This window comes from Podarcis tiliguerta, assembly GCF_965153285.1.
Source record: "Podarcis tiliguerta genome assembly, chromosome: 4".
Lineage (NCBI taxonomy): Eukaryota > Metazoa > Chordata > Lepidosauria > Squamata > Lacertidae > Podarcis > Podarcis tiliguerta.
The window spans coordinates 14,287,789-14,301,955 of record NC_139537.1 but is presented as its reverse complement, the minus strand read 5'-3'; the positions used below and the strand labels follow the sequence as shown (position 1 = coordinate 14,301,955).

Here is a 14,167-nt window from a genome sequence, read left to right as displayed (position 1 = left end):
AGTTTTGGTTATGTATTAGGAGTTCAGTTAAACAAATTCAGTAAATATTTCTTTTGGTCTAACATCCTGCCTTCTGTTCTGCCTACCCCAGTCAGAAAACATTCCTTGCACACCTTGATGGCTTTCTTTACGGTGGTAAAACGATGTAGAAGGTACACTCATATTTTGTATTTTATTTTAAGAGCGGTTAGACATAGTGCTTCTTTAAATGGGGATAGTCACAATGATACTGAACATTTAATAGAATTTTAAAGTCATTTCACTCTTCATTTTTGTTCTACATCCAGGTGCTTCTTCTACTCAGCTTTGAAAGGAAACCATCTTTCCGGTAGCATCTGAGTTATGATTGTTGAGGATTTATTCTATGGTAGCCCAGCTGCAGTCTTTTGTGTTTCATGCAATCCATATATCACTGTTGTAGAATAGAGGTGGAAACTGCAAACAGGGAAGGAGGAGTGGAATTATATGAACTAGTGAGTAGAGTAAAATGAATGCAAGGTGAAATGGATTCAGCTGGGCTTCTGAGTGAAATACTGTTCCAGTCAAGGTTAAATGGTGGCTGGTGCTGAAAACATATAATTCTTCCACTGTGGCTATCAAAATCACTGGCAGCTGCACACTTTGCTGGAAATGTTCTCAGTCTTGGCCCATGCTATAAACGAGAGCTTTAGAGCTGGCTTAGGACAGCTTAGAAATGGCATGTGAGTGAATGCTTACAACTGCCAGAAGTAGCACTGTCTGATTAAAACGTAATATTGTCATCAGTCTGGGTTGAAAGTGTAGATGAGCAGCAAAGAAGATCTCTTGCGAAGTCCATTTTTTAATGGTGTTTATCCCACCCCTTCTTCCAAGGTCCTTGGAGGGGGGCAGTCTAACTTTCCATCCCCTCCAGTCAAACTTTCTGATGGGTCTTTCTGATAATGACAAGGGAAGTAGCCTCACGGTGCTGCTGTTTGAATATTATGTCTGTGCTGAGAAGAATCAGCTTTCTGGGCATGCGTTGCAAATAGATTGTTTCTGTTCTCGTTCCTGCTGCTCCCAACTATCCTACAACACAGTTTTCAGTGTTCCTGCAGCAGCCTGAACTGCAAATGTTGCAATAGAGATTTGCCTCTTGACTTCCTCCCAAGCTTTCCGTTGATCTGTCCTGCTGTCAATATCGAACATGGCATCATAGATTCCAGGGAAGGACACACCTGCGTACTTGTTGCGGCTGCTTGGAGCAAAGATGATGTGTCTGTGGGGCAAGGGAACACATTTAAAAAAATAAAGCAAGCAAATTCTTGTAGGAAGTTAGCCAAGTTTTAGTCACTGTAGACCTATTAAAATTAATGGACCTAATTTGTTTCATTAATTTCAGTGGGTCTACTTGAGTAAAACAGCTGACTACAACCCCCCAAAGTCTTTATTTCTGTTGCAGGACCTTTATAGGGTTCCTAGGGCCATTTTCCAAAGCAATAAAACATCAGAAGCTACAGTTCCAGGAGAGCATTACACTAAAGCAGCACAAGTGTGAGCATTTTAGAAGCCTGAAATAATTAAAATACATCTTTCCTGACACAAATGATAATGGCACAGCTGCCATCTGAACCTTCTTGGGGATCAGCTGCGCAAACAAGGACACTACAATTGAGAATGCTCCCTCTCCTCTTACAGCACTGCCTCCCCTTCCCTGGAAAGGACCACTGCTGATGACCTTAATGTATAGCCCAGTAAATGAAAACCTGTCAGGCATTTGGGTTTTATGAGTTGAGTTAAGCAGCACCTGGCTTAGAAATTGTGCAAGACATTACTGGCAAGATAGGTTGGCAAAGACCTGTCCCAATGCTAGGTGTTTAGTCGCCTGGGTTGTTTTAGTGCAGTATGGGGTCAGTAAAGGTGCCCATTGCTCACATGAGGGGTCAACATCACTCGGACTATGCAAAAGCATTTAATTTTTGGTTTGGAAATCTGCAGGTGCAGAAATGCATATTCCCAACTCCCTACTTTCCACCCTGGGATCCTTTGATAAAGAGTGGTATATTAATAATAATAATAATAATGCTGTCTCTGGAATGGGCGCTCCCTCTTTTTCCTTGCTGGCATTAACTATGGTTCCACATCCATCTGCTCAACTGTTATCACAGAAAACATTGCTTTTAGAAGCTACCCAACTAGTCCTCCTATTGGGGTAACTATGGGCATTGAGTGTGTGGAGAAATGGGTACCTTCATTCAAGGTTTCCCAGACCACCAATGGTCCGTGAGCTTCATTCAGGTGGTCTGCTGCATGACATATTAAATATATATGCTGGATTTTTATAGCACTTTTATTGCTTCTTTTCTTACATTGCTTTTTATTGTACTGCAATTTTGAGTTCCGTGGAATTCAGGTTGTAATACAGTGGTGCCCCGCAAGACGAATGCCTCGCAAGATGGAAAACCCACTAGACGAAAGGGTTTTCCGTTTTAGAGGTGCTTCGCAGGACGAATTTCTCTATGGGCTTGCTTCGCAAGACGAAAATGTCTTGCAATTCCTGGGGTTGTTTTTTCACTCCCCACCCCCTTTTTCTAAGGCACTAAGCTGCTAATAGCCTTTTAGCAGCTAATCCGCTAATCCCTTAAGCCTTTAATAGCCGCTAAACCGCTAATAGCGCTAATCCGCTAATGGGCTTGCTTCGCAAGACGAAAAAACCGCTAGACGAAGAGACTCACGGAATGGATTCTTTTCGTCTTGCGAGGCACCACTGTACAAGGAAATACAGCATCGTTGAAATAAAAGAAGCAACAAAAAAATAAAATTTAAAAATCATGAAGTGTCTTTCCCAGAACATTACAATTGCTACAAAAGGCAGAAAAAACCATTAAGTCCCCACCCCCTCCCTCCAAGGCCATTAGCAAATTTTGAGTGGTCTGTTGTGTGTCAGAGGTGGGGAACCACAGCTCTAATCCATTTGTCTGAGAGAGCGGGAAACAGGTCTACTGCCCTGTGCCCTGCAAACAACCCCTCTCTGTGTTATGATGGCTTACCTGTAAAACCGCCTGCCTGGCAACCCAAGGGGATCGATAAATGCTCTCTCCAGAAGCATCAGCTGATCATTCGCCATCCGCACAGCAATGGGGCTGTAAAGTGAGAGAGACGTCATAAGAACATAGGAAAGCCCTGTTGGACCACACCAATGACCATTTCTTCCAATGGTTAAGCATGCCTCTGGGAAGGCCCACAAGCACAGCAAAAGGACAATAACCCAGCGATGGGTCTTCAGAAATACACAGCCTGGAGGTAGAAGACAAACATTATGCCCACTACTGTCCCCAGGCTCTATGCTACCTCCAATGCTAGCCTTATCCTCGATGAGTTTGTCCAGTCCTTTCTTAGATCTGTAAGTTTGTATGACATCAGATGATTATGGGCACATGGAAGGCGCTTTAGCCTAATGTTCTGCTTTCCATAGGCTCTCTCCTAGAGTGTGTGATACTACATTCCAACCAGCTTTGAAGTTAATGTATTTTTAGCAATCATGTTGCTTAGAAGATCCAGGCTGTTTTGCCTTTCCTTGCTTTTTCATTCACCCACTCAGCTGCTCACCTGCCTTCCATCTGCTGTCAACAGAGCCTGTGACATACAGAAGCGGTCTCTGTGGCTTTGTTTCCATATATAAATTTATCGAGCCGCACTACTGTTGAAGCAATGATTCTTCAACATCAACTTGATTGGACTGGTCATGTTGTTCAGATGCCTGATTATCGTCTTCCAAAGCAACTACTCTATTCTGAACTTAAAAATGGAAAGCGTAATGCTGGTGGTCAACAAAAGAGGTTTAAAGACTGTCTCAAGGCAAATCTTTAAAAAAATGTAAACACTGACGACTGGGAAACACTGGCCTGCGAGCGCTCCAAATGGAGAACAGCCTTTACCAAAGGTGTTATGGGCTTTGAAGACACTCAAACTCAGGACACAAGGGAGAAACGTACTAAGAGGAAGGCACGCTTGGCAAATCCACACCGTGATGAACTCCCGCCCGGAAAGCAATGTCCCCACTGTGGAAGGACGTGTGGTTCCAGAATTGGCCTCCACAGTCACTTACGGACTCATTGTTAAAACCATGTTTATGGAAGACAATCTTACTCGGCTACGAATGATCACCAAAGAAGAAGAAGACCCCAGAGGACAGGATCACACTTCAAAACGACCTTGACAGATTAGAGAACTGGGCCAAAACAAACAAGATGAATTTTAACAAGGAGAAATGTAAAGTATTGCACTTGGGCAAAAAAAATGAGAGGCACAAATACAAGATGGGTGACACCTGGCTTGAGAGCAGTACATGTGAAAAGGATCTAGGAGTCTTGGTTGACCACAAACTTGACATGAGCCAACAGTGTGACGCGGCAGCTAAAAAAGCCAATGCAATTCTGGGCTGCATCAATAGGAGTATAGCATCTAGATCAAGGGAAGTAATAGTGCCACTGTATTCTGCTCTGGTCAGACCTCACCTGGAGTACTGTGTCCAGTTCTGGGCACCGCAGTTCAAGAAGGACACTGACAAACTGGAACGTGTCCAGAGGAGGGCAACCAGAATGGTCAAAGGCCTGGAAACGATGCCTTATGAGGAACGGCTAAGGGAGCTGGGCATGTTTAGCCTGGAGAAGAGGAGGTTAAGGGGTGATATGATAGCCATGTTCAAATATATAAAAGGATGTCACAGAGAGGAGGGAGAAAGGTTGTTTTCTGCTGCTCCAGAGAAGCGGACACGGAGCAATGGATCCAAACTACAAGAAAGAAGATTCCACCTAAACATTAGGAAGAACTTCCTGACAGTGAGAGCTGTTCGACAGTGGAATTTGCTGCCAAGGAGTGTGGTGGAGTCTCCTTCTTTGGAGGTCTTTAAGCAGAGGCTTGACAACCATATGTCAGGAGTGCTCTGATGGTGTTTCCTGCTTGGCAGGGGGTTGGACTCGATGGTCCTTGTGGTCTCTTCCAATTCTATGATTCTAAGAATACAAGTGATGGTAGCTGCACCTGCAGCTTTACTTAAGTTGCATAAAGGCATTCTCATTTCAGCAACAGTGTAGGAATCTTGGGTCCGATGAAAATGCAATGCTGGTTCCAAGTAAACTGTGGTTTGCAAATCAGGGATATGGACTTAAGTTTGCCAGGCTCTTTATTAACCCCAAACCATTTATTTTTATTTTTTTAGTTGCTTATTGCTTTTAAATTTGCCTTGCATTTGTCTTGTGACTCAACATTGATCTCCATCTCCGTTACATAAATTTCTTAAAAATAGAGTATTTGAAAAATGCTGAACAGCAGCGCATTCCGTCTGTTTATTTTTTTAAAAAAAGAAAAACCAGTTTTGCAAACCCATACTCACTCGTTCTGATCAAGCTGTGATAATCTGTGGTGAAAATCAGCAGCTGCCTCTGTGAAATTAGCCACAGCAGAAAAGAGAGGATCTGCAAATACAGAGTTGATCAGTCAATTTCCTAATTTAGAAGAGAGTAAAGCTCACAGTTCAGTGTCAGGGGGTCCCAGGCTTAAATCCTGGTCACCTCCAGTTCTAAACAAACTGGACGATGCCTTAAGGTGGCCGATCAGATCTAGTTCTGTATTGACTATGCTGATGAGTGGTGGTTTCAAATGCGTCATAGAGGACGGCGCTGTGGTCTAAACCACAGAGCCTCTTGGGCTTGCTGGTCAGCGGTTCGAAACCTCACAATGTAGTGAGCTCCCATTGCTCTGTCCCACTCTTGCCAACCTAGCAGTTCAAAAGCACACCGGTGCAAGTAGATAAATAGGTACCACTGCAGCGGGAAGGTAAACGGCATTTCCGTGCACCCTGGCTTCCATCACGGTGTCCCATTGCACCGGAGGCGCTTTAGTCCTGCTGGCCACATGACCTGGAAAGCTGTCTGTGGACAAACGCCGACTCCCTTGGCCTGAAAGCGAGATGAGCGCCGCAACCCCATAGTTGCCTTTGACTGGACATAACCATCCAGGGGTCCTTTACCTTTTTACCATACAAAATTGGGCTATCAGTGAGTACTATGTTCTATGTTCCATATCCACTGAAAGAAGCATTACACTTCTAAATGCTAGTTGCAGAGAAATCACCGATGGACAGAGTGCTCTTGCGCTCATGCCCAACTTTCAGGCTTCCCACAGGAATCTGTTCAGCCACTGTGAGAACAGGATTCTGGACTAGATGGGTCATTGGCCTGATCCAGCAGGCTTGTCTTACGTTCTTGTATTAAATCACGGAAGAGTAGTTTGTTGGCTAAGCATTAGGGGGAAATCTTGGGAGGTAAGAGAAGTTCTAAAGCCGAACCAACTTCCAAATGGAGTGAGTGGACAAATAAAATAGGAACAACTAAAAACATTGGGGGAAATGCCATTAAAAAAAACAATGAAACATTAATAGAATTAAAGTGATTATAGATACACATATATAAACGTATAAATAACTACCATAAAAATAGCACAGTACCAGTGAGTTTCCCAAAGTTTGTTGGAACAAGAAGGTCTTCGCCTGCTGGTGGGAGGACCACAAGGAGGGAGCCAGTCTGTCTCCCCCAGGGAAGGAGTTTCAGAGTTGTTTGGGGGCAACCACCGAGAAGGCCCTCTCCTGCACCAAGCGTCCCAGTGAGGGTGGTGGGATCGAGAGATCTTCTGAAGATCTCAGAACCCGGGCAAGTTCACAGGAGGGAATACGGTCTTTCAATTAACAAACTACAGCTCCCAGGATGCTCGGGGGGGGGGAGCTATGTGCTTTAAACGTGTGGGTGTAACTGATATCTGTCGCTAACAGAGGCCCGTAGCAACAGGAAGCACATCTGTACGGACTTTGTACCCCTTTTGCATCAGGCTCACCAAACGATACTTGGTAGGTTCCCAGCTGCGCTTTGTGACCCTTGGCCACATTGTAGATTCCGTCGGCGTAGGTCCTCAACGCTTCTGCATAATCTTGGCAATGGAGAGGAAGGACCTGGGAATCGGCCAGTTCGTAGACCAAGCCTGCCCGGAGGTGAGCCACGGCAAGCTGCTTCCTGAACGCGGGGTCGTAAAACCGCTCGACTAATTCAAAGGTCTCGTACGTGGTGTGGTAGAGAGGGTAGTTACTGAATTTGTCTACTTTCTGGAAAAGGACAGCAAAAAAATGGGTCAAATGTGCCTGTCCTGGATCCTTTAGTGTAGATTCCTGCATTGAAGGGGTTGACCGTCGGGGTTCCTTCAAACTACAGTTCTATGATTCTAAGAAAGGTGGAAACTCAATTACAGTCATACCTTGGTTCTCAAATGGCTTAGTTGCTGAACAAATCTGCTCCCAAACACTGCAAACCCGGAAGTAAGTGTTCTGGTTCGTGAATGTTTTCCGGAGCCGAACGTCTGACGTGGCTTCTGTCTGAGTTTAGGAAGCTCCCACAGCCAATGGGAAGCTGCGCCTTGGTTTTCGAAAAGTTTCGGGATTGGAACGGACTCCCAGAATGGATTAAGTTTGAGAACCAAGGTACCACTGTATTAAAGTTTCCCCACATCACAGGCCCAGTCCAACTCGGCTCACTGTCAGTTTGGTGAAGGCAAGTTCAAGCACTCAGGGGCAAACTGGGCACAGGGATATAGAGAGCTGTCTTATACAGAGTTAGACCATTGGTCCATCTACCTCCATAATGTCTACACTGACTGTCAGCAGCACCCCAGTATTTCAAGCAGGGAGATGGAAACTGAGACCTTTTTCAAAAGCTCTGCCACTCAGCGGGGCTTATGACTTATCCCATGTAAGTGTGCAATGGACTGCTGCTTTATTCTTTTACATTTTTTTGCAGAAAACTGGATTGGTGCTTCCCTGTCCATTTTTTCCCCAGTGGGAGCTTTCCCAAAAATAAAAAAGGAGACCCAACTGTTGTGATGTGATCACAGCTGTCCAGAAATAAACAGAAGGGTGTCATCTTTCGGACAGGCTGTCCGGCTTACCCTATTCTTAGTGTACCGGGCTCTGCCAGACACGATCCCCAACTGCTGGAAGAAAGCTTCAAAATCACTGCCAGATCCGAGCTTGCTGATCCTGCCCAGAGAGAGAGGAAGGCGTTGCAATAGTTAGATCCAGTGCTTTTTTTTCTGTGGGGGGACGCATAATAAAGGTAAAGGTACCCCTGCCCATACGGGCCAGTCTTGACAGACTCTAGGGTTGTGCGCCCATCTCACTCAAAGAGGCCGGGGGCCAGCGCTGTCCGGAGACACTTCCGGGTCACATCGTGACATCGCTGCTGTGGCGAGCCAGAGCCGCACACGGAAACACCGTTTACCTTCCCGCTAGTAAGCGGTCCCTATTTATCTACTTGCACCCGGGAGTGCTTTCGAACTGCTAGGTTGGCAGGCGCTGGGACCGAACAACGGGAGCGCACCCCGCGCGGGGATTCGAACCGCCGACCTTTCGATCGGCAAGCCCTAGGCGCTGAGGCTTTTACCCACAGCGCCACCCGCGTCCCCCTGGGGGGACGCATACCCCTAAACATTTTGTGAATCTAAGTTTGGCCTTGAGGGGCAGTGTTTCAATATGAGAAGGAAAATGAGAGTACCCCTAAACATGTTTTTTTAGGGGGGGGGAAGGATTAGTTATATCAGCCATATTCAAACTCGGCCCTCCAGCTGTTTTTGGACTACAACTTGTTTAGTCGTGTCCGACTCTTCGTGACTCCATGGACCAGAGCACACCTGGCACTCCTGTCTTCCACTGCCTCCCCCAGTTTGGTCAAATTCATGCTGGTAGCTTCGAGAACACTGTCCAGCCATCATTTATTATTATTATTTATTAAAATTTCTATACCACCCTTCATCCAAAGATCTCAGGGCAGCTGACAAGTGAAACATAAGATACATAAGATACAAAAATAAGATACATAATAAAACCAAAGCAAACCAATGACCCACTTCCCATAGACACATTTTAAAAGCCATAGACGAACTCCTGGTTGAAGAGAAACGTGTTTTTTTGCCTGGTGTAATGAAGGCACCAGGCAAGCCTCAAATAATTATTAAGGTGACTGGCTAATTAAGATGAAAATGAAAGCGCAGAAATGTCTGCTGGCATGAATAGTTGTTCAAGGAACTTCTGAAAATAGAAAGCGAGGGTGCCTGCCAAATCACTGTTGGAAGAGTGTTCTGCAGCACAGGGCTGGTGACACTAAATCAGGCATAGGTAACCTTGGCCCACTAGATGTTTTGGGACTACAATTCCCATCATCCCTGACCACTGGTCCTGTTAGCTAGGGATCATGGGAGTTGTAGTCCCAAAACATCTGTGTTTTTTTAAAATCATTTTTATTATGTTTTACAATAAGTATAAGGCGACAAAAGCAAGAAAAAGTAAACCACAGCACAACAAAAACAAAAGAATACAACAACACACAAACACAAAACAGCAAAAAAATACAAATAAAGAAAAATAAAAAACAAAAACAATTTTTATCTTCGTTATATTCTTGGCATTAACTTATTTCTCCGACCTCCTCAGACCTCCCTTCCCTGTATTCCAGATCATATATTCTATCAGCAAATTCCTTCCCTCTGTCTTAATTTGATTTTGTCATATTTTTAATATCTTAATATAACTGTATTTCCTTATATCTTAAAATATTGGATCTTTTTTAATCTTTACATTTTTTACTAATAACCTTTTACATTCAATCTGGTGTCATCAGACATTCATTATCTTATAGTGTAGTCCCAAAACATCTGGAGGGCCGAGGTTGCCTATGCCTGCACTAAACGAATGAAACAGGGATATGAAAGCTCTACCTGCCCTTTGTGTGGGAATTTTGATGGCACACTCATACCTGCAATTATTTAAGTAATGGATGTTCCTGCTAGGGCTGCCATACGTCCGGAATTTCCCAGATATAGCTGGGATTCAGCCCTCGCAAACAGCGTCAGGGCGGAAATTGTCTGGGAAAATCCAGACACATGGCAATCCATGTTCATGTTGGAAGGGTAGATTTTGGTGAATTTCCTTAAAAATAGCTCAAAACTTCTTTTTTTGTGACCCTTTGCAAAAAAAGCTCAACAACACCGCCCCACCCAAAAAAATGGGCAATTCTAGTTTATGCCAATAAACTTTTAATTAAAAATAAAAAGTAATGGACTTGCATGTGTGGATTAAGCAAGGGATTCTCTTACCTTGGCAGAGTCTTGCTTTCTGGGGATGGGTCTTTCTGAAGCCAGCTTTCATAGAGGGTTTTGCTTTCATATCCATCATCAGGGCTTGCTATCTAGGGAAGGAAAACAATGTGTCTGAATATGACAATTTCAGCATCATAAGAGTGGCGCCACCTGCCCTATATGTTTAAAGCAATATCCTTTCACTTTAAACAGCCAGTTTCCCCAAAGAACTCTGGGAACTGCAGTTTTTTTAAGGGTGCTGAGAGTTCTCAGAAAACCCCTATTCTCCCTGGAAAGCCAAAATTCTGAGTGGTTTAACAGTCAATCCCACTTCCCAGGGAACTGTGGGAAGCCTGCCTCCTTTGGAATGTTGATTCAGCACGAAATGGTGCACAAATGCATTTGCACCTGTCCTCAGAACCATGAGGTCTAGAAAGTTGAATTTTTTTATTTAAAAAAACTGTGATTCCTTAAGAAGCATTCCCTGCACCGAGGATCCCTGCCAGATGAAACTAGGAGAAGGAAAGGGGGGGGGGCAGAAAAATGAGATGATTTGTACCTCTTTTGTCAGATCATACACCAATCGATTGAGAAGAGGAGTACAGTCTACTCTTAATGTGTAGTTGCCTGAAAACCAAAGTATATATAGACAGTTGTATTAATACTAATGGGACACTCTTCAAAAAATAAAATTTGACTTAAAAAAATTATAATAGGCTACGTCATAACAGACAGTACCAGATTTATGTACAGTCATATCTCATGTTACGTTTGCTTCATGTTACGTTTTTTCAGGTTGCGTCCCGTGGCGACCCGGAAGTACCAGAAAGGGTTACGTCTGGGTTTCGCCGCTTGTGCATGCGCACAAGCGCCAAATCGTGCCATGCACCTGTGCAAATATAGCACTTCAGGTTGCGGGCTTTTCATGTTGCGAACAGGCCTCCAGAAGGGATCCCGTTCGCAACCAGAGGTACCACTGTATAAGCTAAACAAGCTATAGCTTAGAGACCCACTCTCTTGGGGCTCCCCAAAAAATTAAAGAAAAAAAACACCTGGATGTACATTTCCAAAATATAAGATAAAAAACAAATAAAATGGCTTTAGATACTTATTAGCAGTGGCGTAGCGTAGGTTGTCAGCACCCGGGGCAAGGCAAGTAATTTGCGCCCCCTAACCCGTGGATTTTAGCGAGTGCCCCCCCCCCCCAGAGTGCGAGCGCCGCCCCCCAGATGTTGCACCCGGTGCGGCCGGCCCCCCCTGCACCCCCCACGCTACGCCACTGCTTATTAGGTCCATAAATTACCATACATCATATATTCAACACGAAAAACAGCAACAATTTGTTGTTGACAAAGGACAGCTGGACATATCAAGGGCCCCATTACCTTCAGTAGCTTAGAGCCTCATCAAATCTAAATCTACCTCTCTCGACATTGGCTATTCGAGTGCCGTCTCTCAGTATTGGCTATTTAAGCACCGGTATCTCTGTTAAACTACAGAGCCTAGGACTTGCCGATCAGAAGGTCGGCGGTTCGAATCCCCGCGACGGGGTGAGCTCCCGTTGCTCGGTCCCTGCTCCTGCCAATCTAGCAGTTCGAAAGCACGTCAAAGTTCAAGTAGATAAATAGGTACCGCTCCGGCGGTAAGGTAAACGGTGTTTCTGTGCACTGGTCTGGTTCGCCATAAGCGGCTTAGTCATGCTGGCCACATGACCCGGAAGCTGTACGCCGGCTCCCTCGGCCAATAAAGCGAGATGAGCGCCGCAACCCCAGAGTCGGCCACAACTGGACCTAACAGTCAGGGGTCCTTTTACTTTTACCTTTATCTCTCTGAATGTAAAAGGGCACAGAACTGAAGATGGTCAAACGATGCTCACCTTCTATAGAAGAGTCCGAGTTGATGTAAGCCACAGCCCGTGCTTGAAGAATTTTGGTATTCTCCTGAAGTTACAAAAGGATACAAGCACCGCCAGGTGTATGACAAAGTTTACTGGGTTGTTTTTCACAACAGCAACAGCAGCAGTTGCATATAAAATGGACATGCAAGTGCAATCACATGTATGAACTGTGATAGCTATGAGCATTTCTCCAGTTGCCACAGGGATAGAACAATAGAACTTTAGAGTAAAAAAACCAAAATCATTTTTACTTGGTATTGGTAAGTGAGGATATTAACAGACAGGACAACAAACTGTTTTTATATGCAATAACAGCAGCAAGAGTATTGTTGGCCCAGAAATGGAAACAAGAAGAACTACCGACGAAAGAAGAATGGCAGATGAAATTAATGGACTATGCAGAATTAGATAAGATGACAGGAAGGATTCGAAACCTGCGGGACCAGAGATGCACAGAGGACTGGAGCAAATATTTGAACTATTTGAAAAGCAGCTGTAATAAACAGATTACGCTAGTAGGACTACAAGAAGTTTTCTAAGGAGGATTTTGAGAAACATTGCAGAGAAGATTATGAAGAGAGTTATTAGTTAAGATAATTGAAAGTAATAGTGAAATTAAGAAATGTAAATTAAGTGAAAAAGATTGGAAAATTCTCAGATGTGATTGATAGAAGTAAAAAAAATGGTATAAGATATGAAATTAGGTTAAATGATTGATGAAAATGATATGTCAAATTATATATATACAGTGGTGCCCCGCAAGACGAATGCCTCGCAAGACGGAAAACCCGCTAGATGAAAGGGTTTTCTGTTTTGGAGGTGCTTCGCAAAACGAATTTCCTATGGGCTTGCTTCGCAAGACGAAAATGTCTTGCGAGTTGCTGCGATTTTTTTCCGCTCCCCACCCCCTTTTTCTAAGGCACTAAGCTGCTAATAGCCTTTTAGCAGCTAATCAGCTAATCCCTTAAGCCTTTAATAGCCGCTAATAGCCGCTAAACCGCTAATAGCGCTAATCCGCTAATCTGCTAATGGGGTTGCTTCGCAAGACGAAAAAACCGCTAGATGAAGAGACTCACGGAACTGATTCCTTTCGTCTTGCGAGGCACCACTGTATATATATATATAGATATATATATATGAATGAACTTTAGAGTTCAAAGGCACCCGAAGCGTCATCTAGTCCAGCCAGTCCTCTGCAATGCAGGATTCACAGCTAAAGCGTCCCGGACAGATGGCCACCCAACCTCTGTTTAAAAACCTCCAAGGAAGGAGACTCCATCACTGTCCAAGGGAGTCTGTTCCACTGTGGAACAGCTCTTACCACCAGAAGGTTCTTCCAAATGTTTAGTCTTTTCTTACTGTATGTATTTCTGTGTTGTTGTTTGATTATAAGCTGCCCTGTGATCTTTGGATGAAGGGTGATATAGAATAATAATAATAATAATAATAATAATAATAATAATAATAATAATAATTTATTCATACCCCGCCCATCTGGCTGAGTTTCGCTAGCCACTCTGGGCGGCTCCCAATCGAGTGTTTAAAACAATACTGCATACAATAGTAAAGACTTCCCGAAACAGGGCTGCCTTCAAATGTCTTCTAAAGATATGATAGCTGCTTATTTCCTTGACATCTGGCGGGAGGGTGTTCCACAGGGTGGGCGCCACTACCGAGAAGGCCCTGTGTCTGGTTCCCTGTAACCTCACTTCTCGCAATGAGGGAACCACCAGAAGGCCCTCGGCACTGGATCTCATTGTCCGGGCTGAACGATGGGGGTGGAGATGCTCCTTTAATTAATGATAATGATAATCACCACGTAGAGCAGGATTGGGGGCAGAGTGAAATGAAAACAATAGAAGGGGGGCTCCTCCATGGGGTCATCACATCACTGCTAATGGGATTTACTGGGGCAGACCCCCAAATCTGCTCATAACCCATGGTTTAAAAGATGTTTGTGCTGTTTGTGGGAAAACTCAGGGCCCCTCCAGACCAGTGTATTCTTGCTGTCTGGAGGGGCACATTGCAATCAATGAACAGGACTAGGTTAGATCCTTAACTTCCATGGGTCTGTTCTGAGTAAAGAAATAGAGAGTTCCTGCGAGTCTCAGCAAAATATTCTGGAACCGGGCTCAC

The 14,167-nt window shown here is 44.3% G+C and overlaps 1 protein-coding gene and 1 long non-coding RNA gene across 2 annotated transcripts in view; both read right to left on the bottom strand.

Annotated features, from left to right (window-relative positions):
• The window catches only part of LOC310675898, a 195,121-nt gene that overhangs the window by 56,161 nt on the left and 124,793 nt on the right, over positions 1 to 14,167 (bottom strand). The window lies entirely within an intron of this gene.
• Positions 149 to 14,167, bottom strand: part of NAALAD2 (N-acetylated alpha-linked acidic dipeptidase 2) — a 33,905-nt gene continuing 19,886 nt past the window's right edge. The window contains exons 12-19 of the mRNA XM_083436402.1: positions 12,011 to 12,074; positions 10,694 to 10,761; positions 10,153 to 10,244; positions 7,951 to 8,041; positions 6,850 to 7,114; positions 5,354 to 5,435; positions 3,009 to 3,101; positions 149 to 1,237 (exon numbers count right to left, since the gene is read on the bottom strand). Of these exons, the coding sequence (XP_083292528.1) occupies positions 1,048 to 1,237; positions 3,009 to 3,101; positions 5,354 to 5,435; positions 6,850 to 7,114; positions 7,951 to 8,041; positions 10,153 to 10,244; positions 10,694 to 10,761; positions 12,011 to 12,074 (945 nt within the window). The 3' untranslated portion in view covers positions 149 to 1,047. The remainder of the gene's footprint in view (positions 1,238 to 3,008; positions 3,102 to 5,353; positions 5,436 to 6,849; positions 7,115 to 7,950; positions 8,042 to 10,152; positions 10,245 to 10,693; positions 10,762 to 12,010; positions 12,075 to 14,167) is intronic.